The 24,630-nt window shown below is 38.6% G+C and overlaps 1 protein-coding gene across 1 annotated transcript in view; it reads left to right on the top strand.

Moving 5' to 3' along the window:
• The window catches only part of MRC1 (mannose receptor C-type 1), a 113,863-nt gene extending 96,967 nt beyond the window's left edge, over positions 1–16,896 (top strand). The window contains exons 26-30 of the mRNA XM_070381894.1: positions 2,339–2,488; positions 12,460–12,573; positions 13,130–13,294; positions 14,761–14,802; positions 15,759–16,896. Coding sequence (XP_070237995.1) covers positions 2,339–2,488; positions 12,460–12,573; positions 13,130–13,294; positions 14,761–14,802; positions 15,759–16,009 — 722 coding nt within the window. The 3' untranslated portion in view covers positions 16,010–16,896. The remainder of the gene's footprint in view (positions 1–2,338; positions 2,489–12,459; positions 12,574–13,129; positions 13,295–14,760; positions 14,803–15,758) is intronic.
• The last annotated feature ends 7,734 nt before the right edge of the window (positions 16,897–24,630 follow it).

Below are 24,630 nucleotides of genomic sequence, written 5' to 3'. Positions count from 1 at the left end.
GGACGGAGGAGCCTGGTAGGCTGCAGTCCATGGGGTCATGCAGAGTTGGACACAACTGAGCAACTTCACTTTCACTTTTCACTTTCATGCATTGGAGAAGGAAATGGCAACCCACTCTATAGTGTTGTTGCCTGGAGAATCCCAGGGACGGCGGAGCCTGGTGGGCTGCCATCTATGGAGTCAGTCGCACAGAGTCAGACACGACTGAAGTGACTTAGCAGTAGCAAGAGAAACAGAAGAAATTAAGAAGATGTGAGAAGAATACACAGAATAACTATATAAAAAAGGTCTTAATGACCCAAATAATCATGATGGTATGGTCACTCACCTAGAGCCAGACATCCTGGAGTGCAAAGTCAAGTGGGCCTTAGGAAGCATCACTGTGAACAAAGCTAGTGGTGGTGATGGAATTCCAGCTGAACTTTTTCAAATCCTAAATGCTGCTGCTGCTAAAGTGCTGCACTCAGTATGCCAGCAAATTTGGAAACTCAGCAGTGGCCACAGGACTGGAAAAGGTCAGTTTTCATTCTAATTCCAAAGGCAATGCCAAAGAATGTTCAAACTCCCATACAGTTGCACTCATTTCACATGCTAGCAAGGTAATGCTCAAAATCCTCCAAGTTAGGCTTCAGCAGTAGGTGACCCAAGAACTTCCAGATATTCAAGCTGGATTTAGAAAAGGCAGAGGAACCAGAGATCAAATTGTCAACTTTTCTTAGATCATAGAAAAAGCAAGAGAATTCCAGAAAAAAATCTACTTCTGCTTCATTGACTATGCTAAAGCCTTTGACTCTGTGAGTCAGAATAAACTGTGGAAAATTCTTAAAGAGATGGAAATACAAGAACACCTTACCTGGCTCCCCAAGAAGCCTGTATGCAGGTCAAGAAGCAACAGTTAGAACTGGACATGGAACAACAGATTGGTTCAAAATTGTGAAAGGAGTGTGCCAAGGCTGTGTTCATCACTCTGCTTATTTAACTTATATGCAGAGTACATCATGCGAAATGCTGGGTTGGATGAAGCACAAGCTGGAATCAAAACTGCTGAAAGAAATACCAACAACTTCAGGTATTCAGATGATACCACTCTAATGGCAGAAAGTGAAGAAGAACTAAAGAGCCTCTTGATGAGGGTGAAAAAGGAGAGTGAAAAAGCTGGCTTAAAACTTAACACTCAAAAAACTAAGATGGTGGATCCAGTCCCATCACTTCACAGCACATAAATAGGGAAAAAGTGGAAATAGTCACAGACTTTACTTTCTTGGGCTCCAACATCACTGTCAGTGATGCAGTGACTGCAGCCATGAAATTAAAAGACACTTGCTCCTTGGAAGAAAAACTATGACCAACCTAGACAGCATATTCAAAAGCAAGACATTCCTTTGCTGACAAAGGTCCTTATAATCAAAGGTATAGTTTTTCCAGTAGTCACATATGGATATGAGAGTTGGACCATAAAGAAGGCTGAGCACCAAAGAATTGATCCTTTCAAGCTGTGGTGCTGGAGAAGACTTGAGAGTTCCTTGGACAACAAGGAGATCAAACCAGTCAGTCCTAAAGGAAATCAAAACCAAATACTCATTGGAAGGACTGATGCTGAAGCTGAAGCTCCAATACATAGGCCCCATGATGCAAAGAGCCGACTCATTGGAAAAGACCCGGATGCTGGGAAAGATTGAGGGCAGGAGGAGAAGGATAGGACAGAGGATGAGATGGTTGGATGGCATCACCGATTCAATGGACTTGAGTTTGAACAAACACTGGGAGATGGGGAAGGACAGGAAACCTGGGGTGCTGCAGTCCATGGAGTCACAAAGCATTGGATGTGAGTTAATGAATGAACAACAATGCAGATTCATTGGAGTCAGAGATATTACAGTGATAAAGTCTTAACATATAGTTGAATTTGGACAGTGATAAAGTCCTAAAATTCTACCTATAGCACTCAGTTTTAACATCGATGTCAGTCACAGCTAAGATGGTTTTATAGGGGCAAGGATCCTAGAAAATGAAGAGTTTCCAGGAAGACTCACTTTGCAAATTATTTTTGGGGAACTTACTAACATCTTTGTAGGTATCTGTAGATCTATATTCTTAATTATGAATGTGGTTGATTGCCATTGTACCACAATAACTTCTATTTAAATATTTTAAAAATAAAATAATGATTAAGTAAAAAGAAATCTCAGTAATAGAAATGGTAGATCTAAATGCTTACCATTAGGGCTTTAAAAAAAATAATAACAGATGATGAAAATTTTCTTAATTGTTAATATTTTATTCTGTGTACTACAGAAGCTTCAGATCTTATTTATTTCAAATATCTTTTTATTAACAGAAATCCCTGCCACTGAACCCCCACAGCTGCCTGGTAGATGCCCTGAGACAGAGCACTCAGCATGGATTCCTTTCCATGGTCACTGCTACTATATTGAATCTTCATTTACAAGGAACTGGGGCCAGGCTTCTCTGGAATGTCTTCGAATGGGTAAGTGCCACGTTTACTGTCAGAAAATTCCATGATCATATACTCTAGATTACCATGATAATAGTAGCCCTGTATGTTAAAACCTAAGGAATGTAAGAATATCTGTCTTTTTTGTCTTAATAATTCATATTGTTACAGAAATGTTAACATCATGCCCCTTAAATGCAATTTCTAACATTATAGCCTCAAAAGATTAAAGAATTCTGGTATGGAAAGCAATGATTTGCTGAAGAAGTCTTTCTTACTTTCTGCCCTAGTATTTTAAATCACTGGGATTATAATTCAGAGTATTGGATTCACCTTTTATCACTAATCAGCTCAGCCTTCACAAGTGCACAGGAACCATTTTGCTTTGCCATGAATAGAAAAGCATTTAGATCTGGTTATCTTATTTGTGAATAAATATGAAAGAAGATTCAAGTAGACCTGACAAAAGTGGAAAGTTTCCCTTCTGATATAAAAATATCAAAGAAAGTGAACTTTTCAGGGTACATTAACAAATTTACTGACTTTAATCCAAATAAATATTTTACTGAATTATTTTGTTACTGAAGTTTGTTTATGCCCTAAGTCAGGGCTCTTGTTTCAACAGTGGTGAGCAAGGGTTATATTCTCATATTCTTGTTCTTTCAAAAGTCAGCCTGGAGTTTTTGCTACTTCTTTTTGCGTTTATATTTAGTTTTTTCTTCAGTTTTATTGAGGTGTAGTGGACATAAAATTATAATACATTTAAGGTATACAAGGTGATGATTTGATACATGTGTTTGCTGGGAAAGGATTCCTAGTGTCAAGTTAACAGAACCATCATATCACATATTTACTTTTTTTTCTTTCTTGGTAAGAATACTTAATTTCTAATCTCTTATATCATACAGTATTTACTATAGTCACTATATTAAACAGATCCCAAGACCTTATTTATCATATAACTGAAGGTTTGTACCCTGTTTCTCCCACACCCCAAGCCCCTCACAACCACCATTCTACTCTCTGTTTCTATGAGTTTGACTTTTATTTAATTCCATGTATAAGTAATACCATATAGTACTTGTTTGTCTCTGGCTTACTTCCTTAAAATAATGCCCACCAGGTTGATCCATGCTGCTGCATGGAAGGAAAGGAAATCCTTCTTTTTTGAAGACTGAATAATATTCCATTATATATACACACTGCCTTTTCTTAACCATTCATCTGTTGATGGACATTTAGGTTGTTTCCATATCTTGGCTATTGTTAATAATGCTGCAGTAAACGTGGAGTGTGGATATCTTTTCAAGATGCTGATTTCATTTTCTTTGAATATATACTGAGAAGTGGGAGTGATGATAGTTTTATCTTTAATTTTTTGAGGAACCCCCATGTTGTTCCAATTTATATTCACCCTAACCGGGTTTTCTCTTCTCCTCATCCTCTCCAGCATTTGTTATCTCTTATCTTTTTAATAATAGCTAGCCTAAGCAAGTGTGGGGTGATAGCTCATTGTGGTTTTGATTTGTATTTCCAGGATGATTAGTGATGTTGTGCAACTTTTCATGTACTTTTTAGTCATTTGAAAGTCTCCTATGGAAAAAAAATGTCTATTCATGTTCTAAGCCCATTTTTTAAATTGAGTTATTCAGTTTTTGCCATTGAGTTGTTTAAGTTGTATATTTTACATATAAAACCTCTATTAGGACATGTAGTTTCAGAGAAGGCAATGGCACCCCACTCCAGTACTCTTGCCTGGAAAATCCCATGGATGGAGGAGCTTGGTAGGCTGCAGTCCATGGGGTCGCTAAGAGTCAGACACGACTGAGCGACTTCACTTACACTTTTTCACTTTTATGCATTGGAGAAGGAAATGGCAACCCACTCCTGTGTTCTTGCCTGGAGAATCCCAGAGACGGGGGATCCTGGTGGGCTGCCGCCTATGGGGTCGCACAAAGTCGGACACGACTGAAGCGACTTAGCAGCAGCAGCAGCAGCAGGACATGTGGTTTGCCAAATGTGTTTCCCATTCAGTAAGTAATATTTTAATTTTGCTGATGGTTTCCTTTGCTATACAGAAGCGTTTCAGGTTGTTGTTGTGCCATTTGTTTAATTTTGCTTTTTTTTTGCCTTTGTTGTTAATGGCAAATACAAAAAAATCATCACCAAAATTAATGTCAAGGAGCTTATTGCCTATATTTTCTTCCATGATTTCAGGTCTTACATCCAAGTCTTTAATAATTTTGAGTTGATTTTCCTGTGTAGTGTTAGTAGTTAGTTACTCTATTTCACGTGGCTGTCAGTTTTCTCAATACTGCTGCTGCTGCTGCTAAGTCGCTTCAGTCGTGTCCGACTCTGTGTGACCCCATGGACTACAGCCCACCAGGTTCCTCCGTCCATGGGATTTTCCAGGCAAGAGTACTGAAGTGGGTTGCCATTGCCTTCTCCAAACATACAGACATATGCTGCTGCTGCTGCTGCTGCTGCATGGCTTCAGTCGTGTCCGACTCTGTGCGACCCCATAGATGGCAGCCCACCAGGCTCCCCCGCCCCTGGGATTCTCCAGGCAAGAACACAGGAGTGGGTTGCCATTTCCTTCTCCAATGCATGAAAGTGAAAAGTGAAAGTGAAGTCGCTCAATACTACTTGCATGGAATAATTTTTTTTAATCCCTTCACTTTAAGCCTATGTATGTGCATCTCTTGTAGGCAGCATATAGTTGGGGCTTTTTCTTTTTATTCCTTTTCTTTTTCAATCTATTAGGCCACTCTGTGTTTTTTGATTGGAGAATTTAGTCCATTTACATTTCCAGCAATTATTGGTAGGCATGGACTTCATATTGCCATTTTGTTAATTGTTTCTGTCTGTCTTGACCTTCCTTTTTTCCTTTCTTCCTCTGTTCATTTCCTTTGTGATTAGATGGTTTCTATCATTATATGCTTAGATTTGTTTCCTTTTGTATGTGTACTATAGGTTTTCTTGTGTGGTTATTATGAAGCTTATATGAAACATCTTATAGTAGTGTATTTAAAGCTGGCAACAACTTAACTTTGAATGTATGCAAGCACTCTATATTTCTACATTCCCCCACCTTTTATATTTTTGATGTCACCATTTGCATATTTTTATGTTGTGTATACATTAACAAATTATTGTATTTATAGTTATTTTTAATACTTTGTATTTTAACCTTTATAGTAGAATTCCGGATGATTTACCTACCACCACTATATCAGAATAGTCTGGATTTTCCTACATATTTACCTTAACCATTGAGTTTTATATTTTCAAATATTTTCATATTATTAATTAGAGTCCTTTCACTTTAACTTGAAGAATTCCCTTTGACATTTATTATAAAGTGAAAGTTGTTCAGTTGTGTCCAACTCTTTGCAACCCCAAGGACTATAGAGTCCGTGGATACTCCAGGCCAGAATACTGGAGTGGGTAGGCTTTGCCTTCTTCAGGAGATGGTCCCAACCCAGGGTTCAAACCCAGGTCTCCCACATTACAGGCAGATTCTTTACCAGCTGAGCCATAAGGGAAGCCCAAGAATACTGGAGTGGGTAGCCTATCTCTTTTCCAGCAAATCTTTCCACCCAGGAATTGAACCAGGATCTCTGGCATTTCAAGTGGATTCTTTTACCAACTGAGCTATCAGGACAAAAATAAAGCTATCAGGGAAAAGATCTATTGGTGATGAACTCTTTCCAGTTTTATTTGTCTGGGAAACTTTTTATCTCTCATTTAATTCTGAATGACAGTTTTTCTAGGTGGAGTATTCTTGGTTGGAAGCTTTTATCTCTAAGCACTTTAAATGTATCTTCTCACTCCCTCTGGACAGCAAAGTTTCTGCTGGAAAATTTCTTCATAGTCTTGCAGGGATTGCCTTATGTGTAAAAAGTTGCTTTTGTTTAACTGTTTTTACAGCAAAAGAGACCCAGATGTATAGAACAGTCTTTTGGACTCTGTGGGAGAGGGAGGGGGGATGATTTGGGAGAATGGCATTGAAACATGTATAATATCATATAAGAAATGAATTGCCAGTCCAGGTTCAATGCAGGATACAGGAAGCTTGGGGCTGGTGCACTGGGATGACCCAGAGGGATGGTATAGGGAGGGAGGTGGGAGGGGGGTTCAGGATTGGGAACACGTGCACACCCATGGCATATTCATATTGATGTATGGCAAAACCAATACAATCTTGTAAAGTAATTAGCCTCTAATAAAATAAATAAATTTAAAATTTAAAAAATCACTCTTTGTCTTTAACTTGAAAGTGAAGTCGCTCAGTCATGTCCTACTCTGAGACCCCATGGACTGTAGCCATTCAGGCTCCTCCATCCATGGGATTTTCCAGGCAAGAGTGCTGGAGTGGATTGCCATTTTTGACAACTTAATTGTAATGTGTCTCAGTGTTGGTCTCTTTCAGTTCAGTTCAGTCACTCAGTTGTGTCCGACTGTTTGCGACCCCATGAATCACAGCACGCTGGGGCTCGCTGTCCATCACCAACTCCCGGAGTTTACCCAAACTCACATCCATCTAGTCAGTGATGCCATCCAGCCATCTCATCCTCTGTCGTCCGCTTCTCCTCCTGCCCCCAATCCCTCCCAGCATCAGGGTCTTTACCAATGAGTCAACTCTTTGCATGAGGTGGCCAAAGTATTGGAGTTTCAGCTTTAGCATCAGTCCTTCCAAAGAACACCCAGGACTGATCTCCTTCAGAATGGACTGGTTGGATCTCCTTGCAGGCCAAGGGACTCTCAAGAGTCTTCTCCAACACCACAGTTCAAAAGCATCAATTCTTCGGCACTCAGCTTTCTTCACAGTCCAACTCTCACATCCATACATGACCACAGGAAAAACCATAGCCTTGACTAGACGGACCTTGTTGGCAAAGTAATGCCTCTGCTTTTGAATATGCTATCTAGGTTGGTCATAACCCTCCTTCCAAGGAATAAGCATCTTTTAATTTCATGGCTGCAATCACCATCCGCCATGATTTTGGAGCCCCAAAAACTAAAGTCTGACACTGTTTCCGCTATTTCCCCATCTATTTCCCATGAAATGATGGGACCAGATGCCATGATTTAGTTTTCTGAATGTTGAGCTTTAAGCCAACTTTTTAACTCTCCTCTTTCACTTTCATCAAGAGGCTTTTTAGTTACTCTTCACTTTCTGCCATAAGGGTGGTGTCGTCTGCATATCTGAGGTTATTGATATTTCTCCCAGAAATCTTGATTCCAGCTTGTGTTTCTTCGAGCCCAGCATTTCTCATGATGCATTCTGTATATAAGTTCAATAAGCAGGGTGACAATATATAGCCTTGACGTACTCCTTTTCCTATTTGGAACCAGTCTGTTTTTCCATGTCGAGTTCTAACTGTTGCTTCCTGACCTGCATACAAATTGCTCAAGAGGCAGGTCAGGTGGTCTGGTATTCCCATCTCTTTCAGAATTTTCCATAGTTTATTGTGATCCACACAGTCAAAGGCTTTGGCATAGTCAATAAAGCAGAAATAGATGTTTTTCTGAAACTCTCTTGCTTTTTTGATGATCCAACAGATGTTGGCAATTTGATCTCTGGTTCCTCTGCCTTTTCTAAAACCAGCTTGAACATCTGGAAGTTCACGGTTCACGTATTGCTGAAGCCTGGCTTGGAGAATTCTGAGCATTACTTTACTAGCTTGTGAGATAGGTGCAATTGTGTGGTAGTTTGAGCGTTCTTTGGCATTGCCTTTCTTTGGGATTGGAATGAAAACTGACCTTTTCCTGTGGCCACTGCTGAGTTTTCCAAATTTGCTGGCATATTGAGTGCAGCAATTTCACATCATCTTTCAGGATTTGAAATAGCTCAACTGGAATTCCATCACCTCCACTAGCTTTGTTCATAGTGATGCTTTCTAAGGCCCACTTGACTTCACATTCCAGGATGTCTGGCTCTAGGTGAGTGATCACACCATCGTGATTATCTTGGTCATGAAGATCTTTTTTGTACAGTTCTGTGTATTCTTGCCACCTCTTCCTGATATCTTCTGCTTCTGTTAGGTCCATACCATTTCTGTCCTTTACTGAGCCCATCTTTGCATGTAATGTTCCCTTGGTATCTCTGATTTTCTTGAAGAGATCTCTAGTCTTTCCCATTCTGTTGTTTTCCTCTGTTTCTTTGCATTGATTGCTGAGGAAGGCTTTCTTATCTCTCCTTGCTATTCTTTAGAACTCTGCATTTAGATGCTTATATCTTTCCTTTTCTCCTTTGCTTTTCGCTTCTCTTCTTTTCACAGCTATTTGTAAGGCCTCCTCAGACAGCCATTTTGCTTTTTTGCATTTCTTTTCCATGAGAATGGTCTTGATCCCTGTCTCCTGTACAATGTCATGAACCTCCATCCATAGTTCATCAGGCACTCTATCTATCAAATCTAGTCCCTTAAATCTATTTCTCACTTCCACTGTATAATCATAAGGGATTTGATTTAGGTCATACCTCAATGGCCTAGTGGTTTTCCCTACTTTCTTCAATTTAAGTCTGAATTTGGCAATAATCTCTTTAGATTCACTATATTTGGTACTCCTTATGCTTCCTGGATCTAGATGTCTGTTTCTTTCTCCAAGGTAGAAGACAATGGCAACCCGCTCCAGTACTCTTGCCTGGAAAATCCCATGGAAGGTGGAGCCTGGTAGGCTTCAGTCCATGGGGTCTCGAAGAGTCAGACACGACTGAGCGACTTCACTTTCACTTTTCACTTTCATGCATTGGAGAAGGAAATGGCAACCCACTCCAGTGTTCTTGCCTGGAGAATCCCAGGGACAGCAGAGCGTGGTGGGCTGCCGTCTATGGGCTCGCACAGAGTCAGACACGACTGAAGTGACTTAGCAGCAATAGCAGCAGCAGGGCAATTATCAGCCATTGTGCTGTGCTGTGCTGTGCTAAGTTGCTTCAGTCGTGCCTGACTCTGTGACCCTATGGACCATAGCCCACCAGCTCCTCTGTCCATGGGATTCTACAGGCAGAAATACAGGTATGGGTTGCCATGCGCTTGTCCTGGGAAGGACCATTGGGAAGCTTTTGGTCCATCATTTCTTCAAGTACTCTTTATGTCTCTTTATCTCACTCCTCTCCTAGGACTCCCATTATTCAGACTTGATAACCACAAGCTTGTTGATTATTTATTTTACTTAATCAAATTCAGTTTTGGGCTTCTCCAGTGAAGTTTTCCTTTCAATTATTATAATGTTTAACTCCAGAATTTTATTTTTAAAATAATTTCTATCTTTTTATTAATAGTCTCTATTTAGTGAGCAATTATTTCATACTTTCTTTTCATTCTTTAGACACTTTCCCCTTTAAGTTCTTTAAACATCTTTAACATAGCTGGTTTCAAAAGACTTTGTCCAGTAAGCCAAAGATGTGACTTGTTCAGGAAAAATTTGTACTGGCTGCTTCTTTTCTTGGTATGGGTCATATTTTCATGTTTCTTTGAATTTCTTGTAATTTTCATTGAAAAATATGTATTTAAAATAATAAAAGAAGCAACGTTGGAAATAAGTTTATTTCCACTCTACAAGGTTTGATTTTGTTGCTGTTTGTTGTTGTTTCCTTGTTTAGTAATTTTCCCTCATAAATTCTATAAAGTACATATTCTTTCTCATGCGCAGTTACTGAATTCTCTACTCAGGTAGTTTAGTGGTCAGCTAGTGATGTAACGTATTTCCTTAATGCCTAGAATGAATAAGTTTTCTGGGTTTTACTGAGGGGCTCTGTCTGAAGACATGTCTTCAACATTCATACATGAAGTTTAAAACTCTACCTTAGCCTTCACTTCCTGCTTGTGCAGACTGTCAAGGTCAGCCAGAGATGAAAATGTAGAGACTTTTCAGATCTTCCACGGGCATGCACATAGTCCTGTGCATGCACACACTCCAGTGCATGTCTGTGGCCTTCTAGATTCCCAGGAATAGGTCGGTGCTTCTTAAAGTTCCCTATGGACATTTTACTCCACAGTCTTTCCTTTTAGCTTTTTCGTTAGCTTATTGTTTCCCTAAAATGTTATCCCTGCTTCAGGCAGCTATACTGTTAGATTATTGCCACTGTTAATTTTTGACAAATTCCCCCAAGGAAAATGCTGTTTACATTGGATGAGCTCTGAGTTAGTTCAAATTAAGGCAGGTTCTGCCAAGTGAGGTTTTCCAGGGAACTGTCAGAGATCAAATAATGGAAATTCTTTGAGAATGTGACTTGGAAAGAACCCCAATCCCATTCTGACTTTCCCAGTGTCTTCTTGGTTTCTGGTCTTCAGTGTGATTTTGAGGCTTTTGGCTTTTAAGGCAATCACAGAGCTAGGGATAAGACTATGGGATTAGGACAAGTTAAAACATCATGAAGCTCACTTTCCTTACTGAGAGTCAGTCATTTTTCTCGAATAAATACTTCCTGGACTGTTACAAGCTGTTGGTTAACTTTCAGTGTTCTGAAAAAGTTGATTTGAAAAAAAATTAGTGTTCTTATTGCTTTTGTAGGAGAAAGGATTTTCAAGGGTTCTTCCTCTGCCATTCATTATGATGTCACTTGAAACCTCCTTTTTTAAATTAAATGTTTTTTCTTTTATGTTGCTAAATATTTTTAAAAAAATTCTTGGCAGTGGATATGTAGAAACTTTGTTTTCAACTGTAGATAACTATGTTTTCCTATAAATAAAATGAATGATTCACATTCATCAAAATATATCCCATATATATTGAAATGGCTATCATCTGTGAAATATATTTTAAAATAAAATATGAAATGATGCAACGAAAATAGTCAGCAAGGTCCCAGTCATGTGGGATGCAGGCATGTGGTTAGGTATAGGGCAAGATTCAGATGCCCGGATCATGCCATGACTTTGCCCTCCACTCTCATTAAGATCTTGAAAGATCTTACCCTCTGGACTTTTAGATTCCTTATCTGTAAAATGGACTAACAGTAGTACTAACTTAATAAGATAGTTGTAAAATGTTAGTGAGATCATGTTTGTAAAGCCCAAAGCAAAATATCTGGTAGAAATAGCTTAAATATAGTTTAAGTTGTTATTATTTAAAATTCTATAAATTTATGATAAAATACAGTACTGGCACTGAAGCAATCTTTGACTGGGTATGCTAGATGCTGTAGCAGCCTTTCTGTTTCCTGTCTTCTTTTTGTACAGTCCTATACATAACAGCTGGATTAATATTTTTATAGTGCGTGCATCATTCTGCTGCCTAAAAATCTAAGTCTCCTGCCATTACCCTAAATACCCTAAATACCAGTCTCCTGCCATCTGCAGTGAGACCTAACCCAAGGCTTTTTTCACCCATTGACCAGATTCATCCAGCCAAACTGAGCTATCTATCAATGCTATTCATTTACCCCAATAGATTGCCTTATCTACCTACCTACCTACCTGCCTTTCTATCTATTTCATATCTTATTACTATAAACCAGACATGAATTCCATGCATCTGTGAACCACCTCTATGCTTCCCTGTTTCTTTATTTTTTTTATTCTTCCTAATCTCCGAATTATTTTCTATTCTTTCTACTTGAAATCTCATGCTCCCTAATATTTTTAAATTCTGTTTCTTGCATGCTTCCTTTAAATAGCTTCCCCTAAAACAAATCTTCTCCCTGTTTGACATGTCAGTACCTTTTTATATTTATTTTCTTTTCTAATACATTTCTTTATATGCTCAACTCATTCCTATTCACTGAACCATAACCTTCTTGAGGTATTCTGTGTTCTCCTCATCTTTGTATATCCTAAAGTGAGTTGTCCAGTGGTTGTACACAAATGATGCCTAAAAAATCATATTTTCAGAATGGAAACAAATTCTTAGAAGACAAATGTTCACCCTTTGAAATTCTTCCCCTTAAGTGGAGATAGTGGGATGATTTTCATTGCTCTTGATATCAACACAATCTTTATAAAAATGTTTTCAACTACTTAAATATATTGCCATCTTGTTTATTCTTTTGTACTTTGTAGGTTCCTCTCTGGTTACCATTGAAAGTGCTGCTGAATTGAGTTTCCTGTCATATCGAGTTGAGCCACTTCAAAGCAAAACCAATTTTTGGATAGGATTGTACAGAAATGTTGAAGGTAATTTTTGCACCATGATTTTTGAATCATAAATATTTCAAAATGTTGAAATATTTCAAAATGTTTCAAATTTGTTTCAAAACAAGTTTTCAGTTCTAGAAAATCTTGCTTTAATTAATGATTAATTTGTGAAACATTTGAAAATTCAAACTCATAGTTTCATTTGAGATAAGAACTGAATATTTAAGTGACTCACACATTAGGCTATCTTAAAAGTTGCTAAAAGGAATATCCACTGTTGCTAAGTTAAAGACAAATATTTTTAAAAATTTTTTCTATCTTTTGCTATTAAAAAAAATTAGGGGGAGATAACTTTACATATATATACTAATTAGGAATAAATTTTCAACTGAAATTACATAAGAAACATAATTCTAAGTTTCCTTTCCTCTATTAATTAATTATTATTATCTTGCCTATTAAAACTCTTAAGTGTAAATAGCTATTGATTGTGGTGTAAAATAACATGCTTAGAAATTTCACATGAATAAGTTGAATTTATTTTAAGGGGGATTATTTTTAACTTGTAATTTTTTTGGCTTCCTCTGATAATCAGGAATGTGGGTGTGGATAAACAACAACCCACTCTCCTTTGTCAACTGGAAAACAGGTGATCCCTCTGGTGAAAGAAATGATTGTGTCACTTTATATGCATCTTCTGGATTATGGAGTAATATTCACTGTTCTTCCTACAAAGGATACATTTGTAAAAGACCAAAAAGTAAGTAAGAATTTGTCCTATGGTACATATGTTTCTAGGCTCCCTTTTCTTGCAAATATGAAGATGTTAGGTGTGGAATTACAATGTGATTACAGGTTCCTTATAAACTGTCCCTCTTTATAAGCAAGAAATCTAGTCTGCCATGATGATTAGTTCTGTCTGTCGCTTTGAGTGAGCACAAAACTTCCTGCTTAATTGAAGTAATAATTTTGGTATATGAATACACATGTGTGAAATATCCATGCACATGGATTTGTGAAGTTGGGAGAAGTTTGGAGATCTAGCCTTATGGTGTATGAGAAAAAGAGATAAAATATGTACCTTGACCAAACAAGAAGTGGACAGTGGGGAGGAATGAGAATTTATTAAGAAATAAATCATGTAAGACCAATTAAGTTTCCTCCTGAGATTGAATGGCAGGCCATGTCAGGACAGGGATTGGGGGAGTTAATAGTATTATGTGCCCATGATATGATATTACCTGGACATTCACAATAGTTTTATGCCATTCTACTTCACATAGTATCTTTGCCAAGAGATAAAATTAATTAGATAATAGATTTAAATAAATGAACTAAATAAAGTAATACTCCATCCCCAGTGGTTTTATTATTTTGTTGTTGTTGTTCAGTTGCTAGGTTGCGTTTGAGTCCTTGTGACCCCATGGACTGTAGCATGCCAGGCTCCTCTGTCCTCCACTGTCTCCCAGAATTTGCTGAAATTCATTTCCACTGAGTCGGTGATGCTAGTTCTTCATTTGTTGACAACTCTGTTCTAAGATACTGTACCCTTTAGTGCAGTGTTGGATTCCTTGTTTTATTTTTCATTCAAATGCCTTGTAATATCTTATGCTTCAGTGAGCCATTTTCAAAACCACTAGCCTAGAATACATTATTTTATGGGTAGATTGGATAGATTTTTGTGGTATAAGTGGCTCAAATGCAACTGGGTGTTTTTTTTTTCCTGTTTTCAGATCTTCCAGTCTATTTAAACTCACCATGCAGCTGTAGGTTGCATTTATAGGAAGATAGATAGCTAAAATCTGTATATATACATACAGATTTTATCTATCTGCCCATCTATCTGTTTATTGTCTATATATATCATGAAAGTAAAAGTGAAGTCACTCAGTTGTGTCCGACTCTTTGCGACCCCATGGACTGTAGCCTACCAGGCTCCTCTGTCCATGGGATTTTCCAGGCAAGAGTACTGGAGTGGATTGCCATTTCCTTCTCCAGGGATCTTCCCAACTCAGGGATCGAAACCAGGTCTCCCGCATTGTAGATAGACCCTTTACCGTCTGAGCCACCAGGGAAAGAACCTGATATATGATATATATATCATATATCACCATAAATCAAACATGAATAATTTTATGTATTTGTAAACCAAATAATGCTCACTATCTGCATGCAATTATCATGGGTCTTTATAACTATTTAATTATTTTGTTATTTTACAAACAGTTGTTGATGCTGAACCTACGCATACATTAATTACAACAAAAGGTAAGATCATCATGAACTTTTAAGTTCCATATTAGCAATACATTGATACAGTGTGTTTACTTTAAAAACCATAATTTTCCCTTCCTACACCCATTACACTCTCTAGCCTTTGTCGTTAGGGCACCAATTGCTCTTGAATGATATTCTAGAAAAGCCGGTCTTGGAGTCAGTTTGGTGTTTTTATCCCAGGTCCTGTTGTTGTTGTTGAGTCACTCAGTTGTGTCTGACTCTTTATGACTACATGGACTGTAGTCTGCCAGGCTCCTCTGTCCATGGGATTCTCCAGGCAAGAACTCTAGGTCTTACTGAGGACACTAACTGCTTTGTTACACTAATTGCCCTATGAGAACCCAGGGAAGAAATTTCTCTTAGGAATCCCTATGATTTCTTTGTTTTCTTTTTTTTTAAGCAATATTTAAAATTTTAGTTTTATGGACAGTTTGAATGAGGAACTGACCTCCTTCACTTATGTTGTTTGCTGCTAAAAAAAAGTAAAAGTGAGATGTGTGGCTTGCCTCCATCTCTCTTAACTTCCTACGTGCTGTTAACTAATACTCATGTGTTCAAATTTCCACTATTCATTTTCTTTTTTCCCTAATTTTCCCCCTTGGTTGTTATTATTGTCACTGCTTTTACTATTCCATTTATCTTCATATGATGTATGTGTAAGCAGCCTTCAATTATTTTTAAAAGGTATAAATATTTTAAAATATCATACTAGCTTACTGCTGCATAGATACATGAGATACTCTTGCAACTGAATAGTCATCTGAACATTTGAATTTATCATCCACGAAATTCTATATTCATGTCCTAAATTTCTGTTTGGGAAATGTCACTGGACAGGAAATTCATGCATTTTAGTTTTTCTAAGACAGTTGTACTGTTCTCCATGGCACTTTACTCTCTGCCTCCCTCCACTTACCTTTTTTTAAAATATATTTACTTATTTATAGCTGATCCAAGGAAGATGGAACCTTCTAAACCGTCTTCCAGTGCGACAGGAGTAGTGGTCATCGTGGTGCTCCTGATTATAATGGGTGCTGGCTTCGCTGTGTACTTCTTTTATAAGAAAAGACGTGTGCATTTGCCTCGAGAGGACGCTTTTGAGAACACTCTGTATTTTAACAGTGGATCAAGTCCAGGAACTAATGATACGAAAGATCTCATGGGAAACATTGAACAGAATGAACATGCGGCCATCTAGTATCATGGTATGATTTAGGTATATTTGAATTTCATAAAATTATAACTAAAATGGTAAGGTCTTTTGTTTTGTTCAATGTGATTATTTCCTTTCAAATTATAATAGTACTGTATTACGCTGGTCTGTCTTTTTTCCTTTGCCGAGTGGAAGAAATAAGTGCTCCTTTTTAAGCCTGGCAAGATATTTTCACAAAAGAGGGATAATGACATTGACTACAATGTTTAAGAAGATCTTAGATGAATATACAGCATTAGTGTATAGCTCATGTCAACTGCATTCAAATACAAGAACCCCAGAAGCAACCAGCTAAGCGTCCTGAAATCATTTAAGGAGATTCCAAAGACTTGTTACCCATGAGATAGTTATTTGATAATTAGAAGACCATTTTAAAAGTCAAGTACATGTAACCTCAGGTGACACAAAAATTTAGTCACCTTTTTCCTTATACCCATCTTGATTTTTTTAATTTCAGTTATTCAGAATTGTATTTGTACATGTGCAGAAAGAAAAAGGCAGCTGAGAATTTTGTCTGCCCCAAGCAAGATTTTCCAGGCTGAACATTACAAATGTGTTCTTTGTCCTGTTTTATGTATATCAGGAATGCAAAGATTTGAAATAAAAATGTAAATTTGCATAACTGTATGTAGTTAGATAATGTGAAATAAACATCAAAGACAAGGTGTATTTTTAATAGATTTGTATTTTGGTGATCTTAGTAAGTGTAAATTTTCTTTTAACTGAGATTTATTTATCCATTTACTTTACATTTTACTTGGAAAATTAATGATATTATCAGTAGAGGAATTTTTAAAATTAAGCTCTTAATGTATTTGGAAAATATAGATTGCTAAAACACTGTGCATAAAATGAATTTTTTGCTATAATGACTTGGCCTATTTCTCTGGATCTTTCCCCTGTAACACTGACTGATCTCAGAACACAACAGTTGAAGGTATTGTTCCCTAATTGGGAATTAGGTTTCTAAGTATCTTTTCCTCACTTTAACAATTCCTTTTTGCTCAAAAACTTTTCCTCAGATGAAGCTTTGTGTACACTGTAAAATATATCAGAGGTGTTGCATCTACCCTGGTATCATATTTCCAACTCATCCTTGCCTTTCCCAAGGGGTTACTCACAAGCAGAAGTTCCTTACCTGAAGTCCCTAAACAGGGGTCTACGAAGACCCTCAAATTGTTTGCAAAATGTTGTCTCCATTTGTGTTTATGCCTTTTTTTTTTTTTCCCCTGGGAAGAAAATAGCTAGATTTTCAAGAAAGTCCATGACTCACAAAAGACTAACAGGACTCCCCTAGTGGTCCAGTGGTTAAGACTTTGAGCTCCTAATGCAGGGGGCCAGAGTTTGATCCCTGGTCAGGAAACCAGATCTTGCATGGTGAAACTAAAGATCCCGTGTGCTGCAGCCAAAAAAACAAAAGAGAGAGACTAAGAAGCAGCATATTGATTAGTAAGAAGGAGTTTGCAATACCCCAACTTAATGAGGTTGTAAGCTAAGCTAAGCTAAGTCACTTCAGTCATGTCCGACTCTTAGCGACCCCATGGACTGCAGCCTACCAGGCTCCTCTGTCCATGGGATTTTCCAGGCAAGAGTACTGGAGTGGAGTGCCATTGCCTTCTCAAATGAGGTTGTAAGAGGTGGGCAATTGTGAGAAAGCTTTCTGGGAACAAACGACTTTCTCTCGTGCCTCGGACAGGAGAAAACAAATTGCTTTTATTTTCTTGGTAAGAACAAAGCATGTTCCATTTGAGGACGTTTCGATGGAAACAATGGCTACAGTGTCATAGCAGTGTGTGGTTAATTATACTGAAAAAACTTTATATATGTATTTTTTTTTTCTTTCAAGACACAAGAGAAACAAGAGAGAATTAGAAATATGGAAGAGGAGAAATATAAGAGTGAGCATGATTTACAAAGTCTTTACACAAGTCATTTTCTTTAGAACTCAGAGCTACCTTTTCACAGAAAGGATTTTGGACTTCAGACGTTTGTCTCATACTTAAATGTCTTATCCTTTCAAGAAACTGTCTGTATTCAGTAGAATGCTGAACACACCTCACATTATCCACTCAAACATACAATCAAATAGATGTCATCTGTATCTATATATGTACTCAAACTCAGTAACGTATTAAGCATATGGGAGGGCGGGTAGAGAAGTTTTATAAAATGGAGAAAAGCAGTTTTGTTTTGTTTGCTTTTTACATTTATTTTTGGTTTTGGTGGTTGTAGTCCATTTGTTTTTTTTTTTTTTAAACCAAAATTCTTTCTGGGGATTAAATGTTTAAGTGCTCTCCACACTGGCTTTGCACTTGTTTTCATCAGAATTCAGCAGTCAGAAGATTCTTAAAGGATATTTTTTTCCCCCAGTTGAACTCAAAACAATATGAAGAGTCTTTGACTTGATCTCTAAAGATAAAGATGATATCTCTAGAGACTGGGAATGTCTTGATGCGTCTATTTTCAGTGTTCACTTGGGCATCTGTTTGTGTATTTACCTATTTGTTCATCACATATACCATCAGCATCTCATACATATCCCAGGTGTTGAGCTAGGTCTTGGAGATTCAAGTGTGGGTGAGAAGCTGTGCTGGTCCACGAGAAGAAGTACACAGTCTAATGGAGGTCCAGGCACACAATCATTTTGGAGGGATTTTTTTATTGATGTATAGTTGATGCATGCTATTATATAAATTACAGGTGTACAGTATAATGGCTTGCAATTTTTGAAAATTATTCTCCATTTATAATTATTATAAAATATTGACCATAATTCCCAGTATTGTACAATATAATCTTTATAGCTTATTTTATGCCTAATGGTTTATACCTCTTAATCCCCTACCCTTGTTACCCCTCTCACCCCACTGGTAACCACTGAAGTGAAGTGAAGTCAGTCGTGTCTGACTCTATGACCCCATGGACTATAAAATGCATGGAATTCTCCAGACCAGAATACTGGAGTGGGTAGCCTTTCCCTTCTCCAGGGAATCTCCCCAGGGATTGAACCCAGGTCTCCTGCATTGGAGGCGAATTCTTTACCAGCTGAGTCACAAGGGAAGTCCAAGAATACCAGAGTGGGTAGCCTATCCCTTCTCCAGCTGATCTTCTCAACCCAGGAATTGAACTGGGGTCTCCTGAATTGCAGAAGGATTCTTTACCAACTGATCCATCACCATTAAGTTGTTCTTAATGTCTGTGAGTCTGCTTTGTTTTTGTTCTATTCACTAGTTTGTTGTATATTTTAGATTCCATGTATGAGTGATATTGTACAGTATTTGTCTTTCTATACCTGACTTATTACTTAGAATATGGATTTAGGCCCTCCAAGCCCACCTGCTGCTGCTGCTGCTGCTGCTGTCGCTTCAGTCGTATCTGACTCTGTGCGACAGCAGCCCAAAAGGCTCCACCGTCCTTGGGATTCTCCAGGCAAGTCTGCCTATGTTGCTGCAAATGGCAAAATTTTGTTCTTTTTTATGGCGAACAACATTGGGTTGTATATATACCACATCTTCTTTACCCATTCATCTGTTGACTTCCATATCTTGGCAATTGTAAATAATGCTGGTATGAACACTGGGGTACAGGTATCTTTCTAATTAATGTTTTCTCTTTTTGGGGGGATATATACCCAGGAGTGGAATTGCTGGGTCATATGGTAGTTCTATTTCAGTTTTCTGAGAAACCTCCATAGTGTTTTTACACCGACTGAATCAGTTTACATTCCCAGCAACAATGTGTGAAGGTTCCATTTTCACTGCATCCTTGCCAATGCTGCATTCTTTTCGATCATGACCATGCTGACAGGTGTGAGGTGATATCTCATTGTGACTTTGATTTGCATTTCCCTGATGATTAGTGACACCGAGCATCTTTTCATGTGACTGTTGGCCATCTGTATTTCCTGTTTGGAAAACTGTATACTCAGGTTTCTGCCCATTTTTCATTTGAGTTTTTTTTGATGTTGAGTTGTATGAGCTTCCAAAATCATTTTTAACATAATCTAGTTCTTAAAGACACTGTCTCTGAATACAGTCACATTCTGAGGTTCTGTGTTAGGGCTTCAGCATATGAATTGGAGAGGAGGGCACAATTCAGCCGGTAGCATGCTTCTACAACACTTTTTTTTTTTTTTTTACTGATCATCATATTTGCAGGGTTCTCCAGACAGTGAAACTAAAAGGTCTATTTATACATCTATTTATCAATTATCTATATCTGTATATCTATCTATGTATCATCTATCTCTCATTTATCAATTACCTACCATCAGTCTATGTTATTATTTTCTACTGATTCTATTTCTTTGAATCCAACTGATATGCCATTCTTATACTGACATCACTGATTATATTATTTGTAAATATATTATTCCACTAAACCCAAACTACATGTATTCCAAATTCAATGTTCATTTACCCTGGTTCTCAAAAATGCTCATGGTCTTTCCAGCAGGACTTAATACAAGAGAAAGTTTGACAGGGACGTAGTTGAAATAGACAGTCTGAATCTATTATGGTTACAATCTCTTATTTCTGCAGATTTAAGAAACACGACCACATGAAAATATTTCCATGGTCCCTCCCAGGGGTTTGGAAGGGACCCATGTGAGTGAGGGGCCCCAAAGGTTAAGCTTTATTTGTTTCATTATAGAACAACTCTTAGTGTCAGGAACAGCTTCTGATAGGTGGAGACTGAGCAGAGCCTGATGAGATGATAGAATCTTGAGGTGTAAGGAAGGAAGGTAGGAATGGATGCCAGAGAGAGGAAGAACTTGGGCAAAGCCACTGAGATAAGAAACAGCTTGTTGTCATTAAGTACTGTTCTGACCTGGAGAATCCCAGGGAGGGGAAGCCTGGTTGCCTGCCGTCTATGGGGTCGCACAGAGTCGGACACGACTGAAGCGACGCAGCAGCAGCAGGAAAGTGAGATGCACGTGGCAGGGGCTGGAGTTTAGGAATTGCCTCAAATACTGACAGGAAGTCATCTTCTGTTTGGTCCTCCCTACACCTGACCTACATTCAGAGCATCCTGATATCATGTCAGACGCTACCCACCTGCCCTGACCAAGGAAACGACCTAACTACTACTTTGCCTTAAAACACAAATAATCAAAGCTGTATGTGTGACATGGCTTAATGTAGGAAGGCCTTCAGAAATAACACTTCTTTTTGACTGAGACACTCAAATTTGGGGCCATTAAGTTACTGTAGTAAACTTACTAAGCATTAGGATCAGAGAGAAAAGGGTGAATTGGGGGAGTAGCACTGACATATCTACACTGCCATGTGTAAAACAGAGAGCTAGTGGGAAGCTGCTGCACAGCACTGGGAGCCCAGCTCCGTGCTTTGTGACGACCTGGAGGGCTGGGATGGGGTGGTTGGAGGGAGGCTCAAGAAAGAGGGAATATGTGTATACATAGAGCTGATTCACATTGTTCTACAGCAGAAACTAGCACAACATTGTAAAGCAATTATACTCCAACAAGAAAATAATAAAATTAAAAATAAATAAAAACAGTCTCCCCCTTACCAAAAAAAAAAAAAAAATTAGGCTCAGATATACCCCCACCCCATGACTTAGATTATATAACTACGGGATGCATAGAACAATTATTGGCTTGTCTCTATAACAAAATTAAAAGTAGAAAATTCTATCTTAATTATAGAAACCTTTGTATTATTGAGAATATAAATCACCTACATTTTTGAGAATTTATCTCCTGCAAATAACTTAAGAAAACTCTGTTGTATTGGCTGTAAATGGGTGTTTCAACACTGATTGCATATGGTAAACACCTGAGCCCCACTCCAGGCCCATGAAACTAGAACCTGGGGGTGGGACTCAGGCATTGGCTTGACTAGCAAAACAGAACAAACAGATAAGAACTCCCTGGGTGATTCATGAAGTTCGTGGTGACAAAATGATGTTAAATAGTACTTCCATGCAGAGAAGGCAATGGCACCCCACTCCAGTACTCTTGCCTGGAAAATCCCATGGACGGAGGAGCCTGGTAGGCTGCAGTCCATGGGGTCACTAAGGGTCGGACACGACTGAGAGATTTCCCTTTCACTTTTCACTTTCATGCATTGGAGAAGGAAATGGCAACCCACTCCAGTGTTCCTGCCTGGAGAATCCCAGGGACGGGGGAGCCTGGTGGGCTGCCGTCTATGGGGTCGCACAGAGTCGGACATGACTGAAGCGACTTAGCAGCAGCAGCAGCAGCAGCAGCAGCAGTACATCCATGAAGGTTAATTATTCAGGATTCCCTATGAGGTCTAAATTCTTGAAAATATGAATATAGTAATGTCACTCACAATTATGGAAGATCAGTTAGTAAATTTTCTGATGTAGAAAAGCTACCCTCAATATAGTTTTATTTCTTAATTTTCTTTTTAATTTATTAACAAAGAGAGGATATGATCCAAAATAATAGCATCATAATGAGTCTTTTTTGGAGAAGGCAATGGCACCCCACTCCAGTACTCTCGCCTGGGTCGCACAGAGTCGGACACGACCAAGTGACTTCACTTTGACTTTTCCTTTCATGCATTGGAGAAGGAAATGGCAACCCACTCCAGTGTTCTTGCCTGGAGAATCCCAGGGACGGGGGAGCCTGGTGGGCTGCCGTCTGTGGGGTCACACAGAGTCGGACACGACTGAAGCGACTTAGCAGCAGCAGCAGCAATGTGTCTTTTTATACTTCTGGTTTTTCTCATTGTGTCCAACTATCAAATGAGAAAATTTCCTCAAAACAATATTTTGGATTTTAGATGTTATCATGAAAATGTTTTAGGAGACTTCTTACACTGGAAATGTTGCCCAAACCTCTCAACAACATAGCAGGAACACATATTTTGGTATTAGAATTTCCTTAGCATTTTGTAAATAATGTTTTTCATTTAGAAGGGAACACTGACAGGCAACTTTTTTCAACAAAAGGTGACACTGACATTGGAAAGGCTTTCTGAGCTGGCTGGAGATCCTGGCTGTGCTGTGGGACCTTTAAAATGCTCAAGTTATTCATGGCAGGTCTGCTCAGTTAGGGTTTGGCAAAGACTGTTGATCTCATTCAACTTGCTCTGCGGGTTTGAGTTAACCCTTCTCCTTGTGGGTCTGGTTACAGCTCACATACAAACAGTTCTCTATGAAAGAAAGTTCAAGAAACCTGTGATACTACCATGTTCTTTTTTCTGTTGACTTAATTTTTTTTTTCTTCAAGGGCAGGAAAGTTCAAAACTGCCTGGGCTTGCTCCTAATTCAGGGTTTTGGCAGGGGTTCTCAAACATTGATGGGCGTAAGAGTCTCTCAGAGAGCTCATTTAAAATAGAGTCCTCTGGGCCCCTGCTTGTGATTCTGACTAAGTAGATGTGGGTCCAGTCCTGGAATCTGCATTTCAACAAGCATTCCAGGGGATTCTGATGCCCTCAGGCTGTGATTTTGATGAGCAATCTATTCTGGAATCATTTTTATGTGAAGGTATCATTTTCCCCAAAGCTATTATAAATTTCAAATAATCCACGAGGTCAAAACCATATAACCAAACAGCATGGAAGTTAATGAAAACTGCAGTTTTTCAATTCTTCTATTAATCAGAAATTGTTGGTGCTAAAATCCACTTCTTTACTTCTTTTCTGAACTCCCTTATACTCTCTGCTATGGACTGAATATACACAGTCCCCCTACCAAATCCATATAGGTTGAGACCTAACCCCCAAAGTGATAGTACTTGGAGGTAAGGTCTCTGGGAGGTGATTGGGTCATGAAAGCAGAACCCCTATGAATGGATTAGCTAGTGCCCTTATGAAAGAGACCCCACAAAGGGAAGACCATCTTCTATTAACTAGGAAGCCGGTTGTCACCAGACACTGAATCTGCTGGCACCTCAGTCTTGGACTTCCCAGCCTCCATAACTGTGAGGAATGAATTTCTGTTGTTTATAAGCCACCATGTATCTTGTTATAGAAGCCCAAATGAATTAAGATATTCTCCCAAGGCTGCAGCATTCTTATAATCCCTTCCACAATCACCATGAATGAGGATGTGTGAGTTGACAATTTGCCTCTCTTATCCAGTCTTAGACTACAAACTCCAGGAGGGGAAAGGCCTGACATTATGTGAACCTGGGCAGATCCCTAGATCTTTGGGAAAAGAACCATTTCTCTGTGTTGTCGGTAATAACAAAACTGTTTATCACCATAGAGACTCTCACTTCATGGAAACATCAGTCTCCCTTGGTCAGTTTGCTCATCTTCTAAAAGGGAGTGAATGGGAACCTTCTCACGCTCAGGACCATCTTAACTCTATAATCCAGTTGTGCTGTCTTGAGATGTGAGAGAGCAGGAGAAACCTCATCAACTTCTTTGAGAAAAATTGCCATCCATATTTCAAAGAAGATCCTGTCTGTTTTCCTCCAGTTTTCTGGAAATCAGAGTAACACTTGGCTCTAAAGGTCACAGGGAAACTGATGAAGTACCTTTCAAATGCCAGGCCCAGTGGCAGGCAATCAAATGCATTCCAGCTGCTCCTGGAGTGTGTTCTGCTTACTGCTATGTGCCACCCTGGGGGTTAACTTCCCAACTCAGGGCCTGACTCTTGAACTGGTG

The sequence above is a fragment of the Bos mutus genome, chromosome 13 (genome assembly GCF_027580195.1).
Source record: "Bos mutus isolate GX-2022 chromosome 13, NWIPB_WYAK_1.1, whole genome shotgun sequence".
NCBI lineage: Eukaryota > Metazoa > Chordata > Mammalia > Artiodactyla > Bovidae > Bos > Bos mutus.
This window is presented reverse-complemented; position numbering and strand designations above follow the sequence as displayed.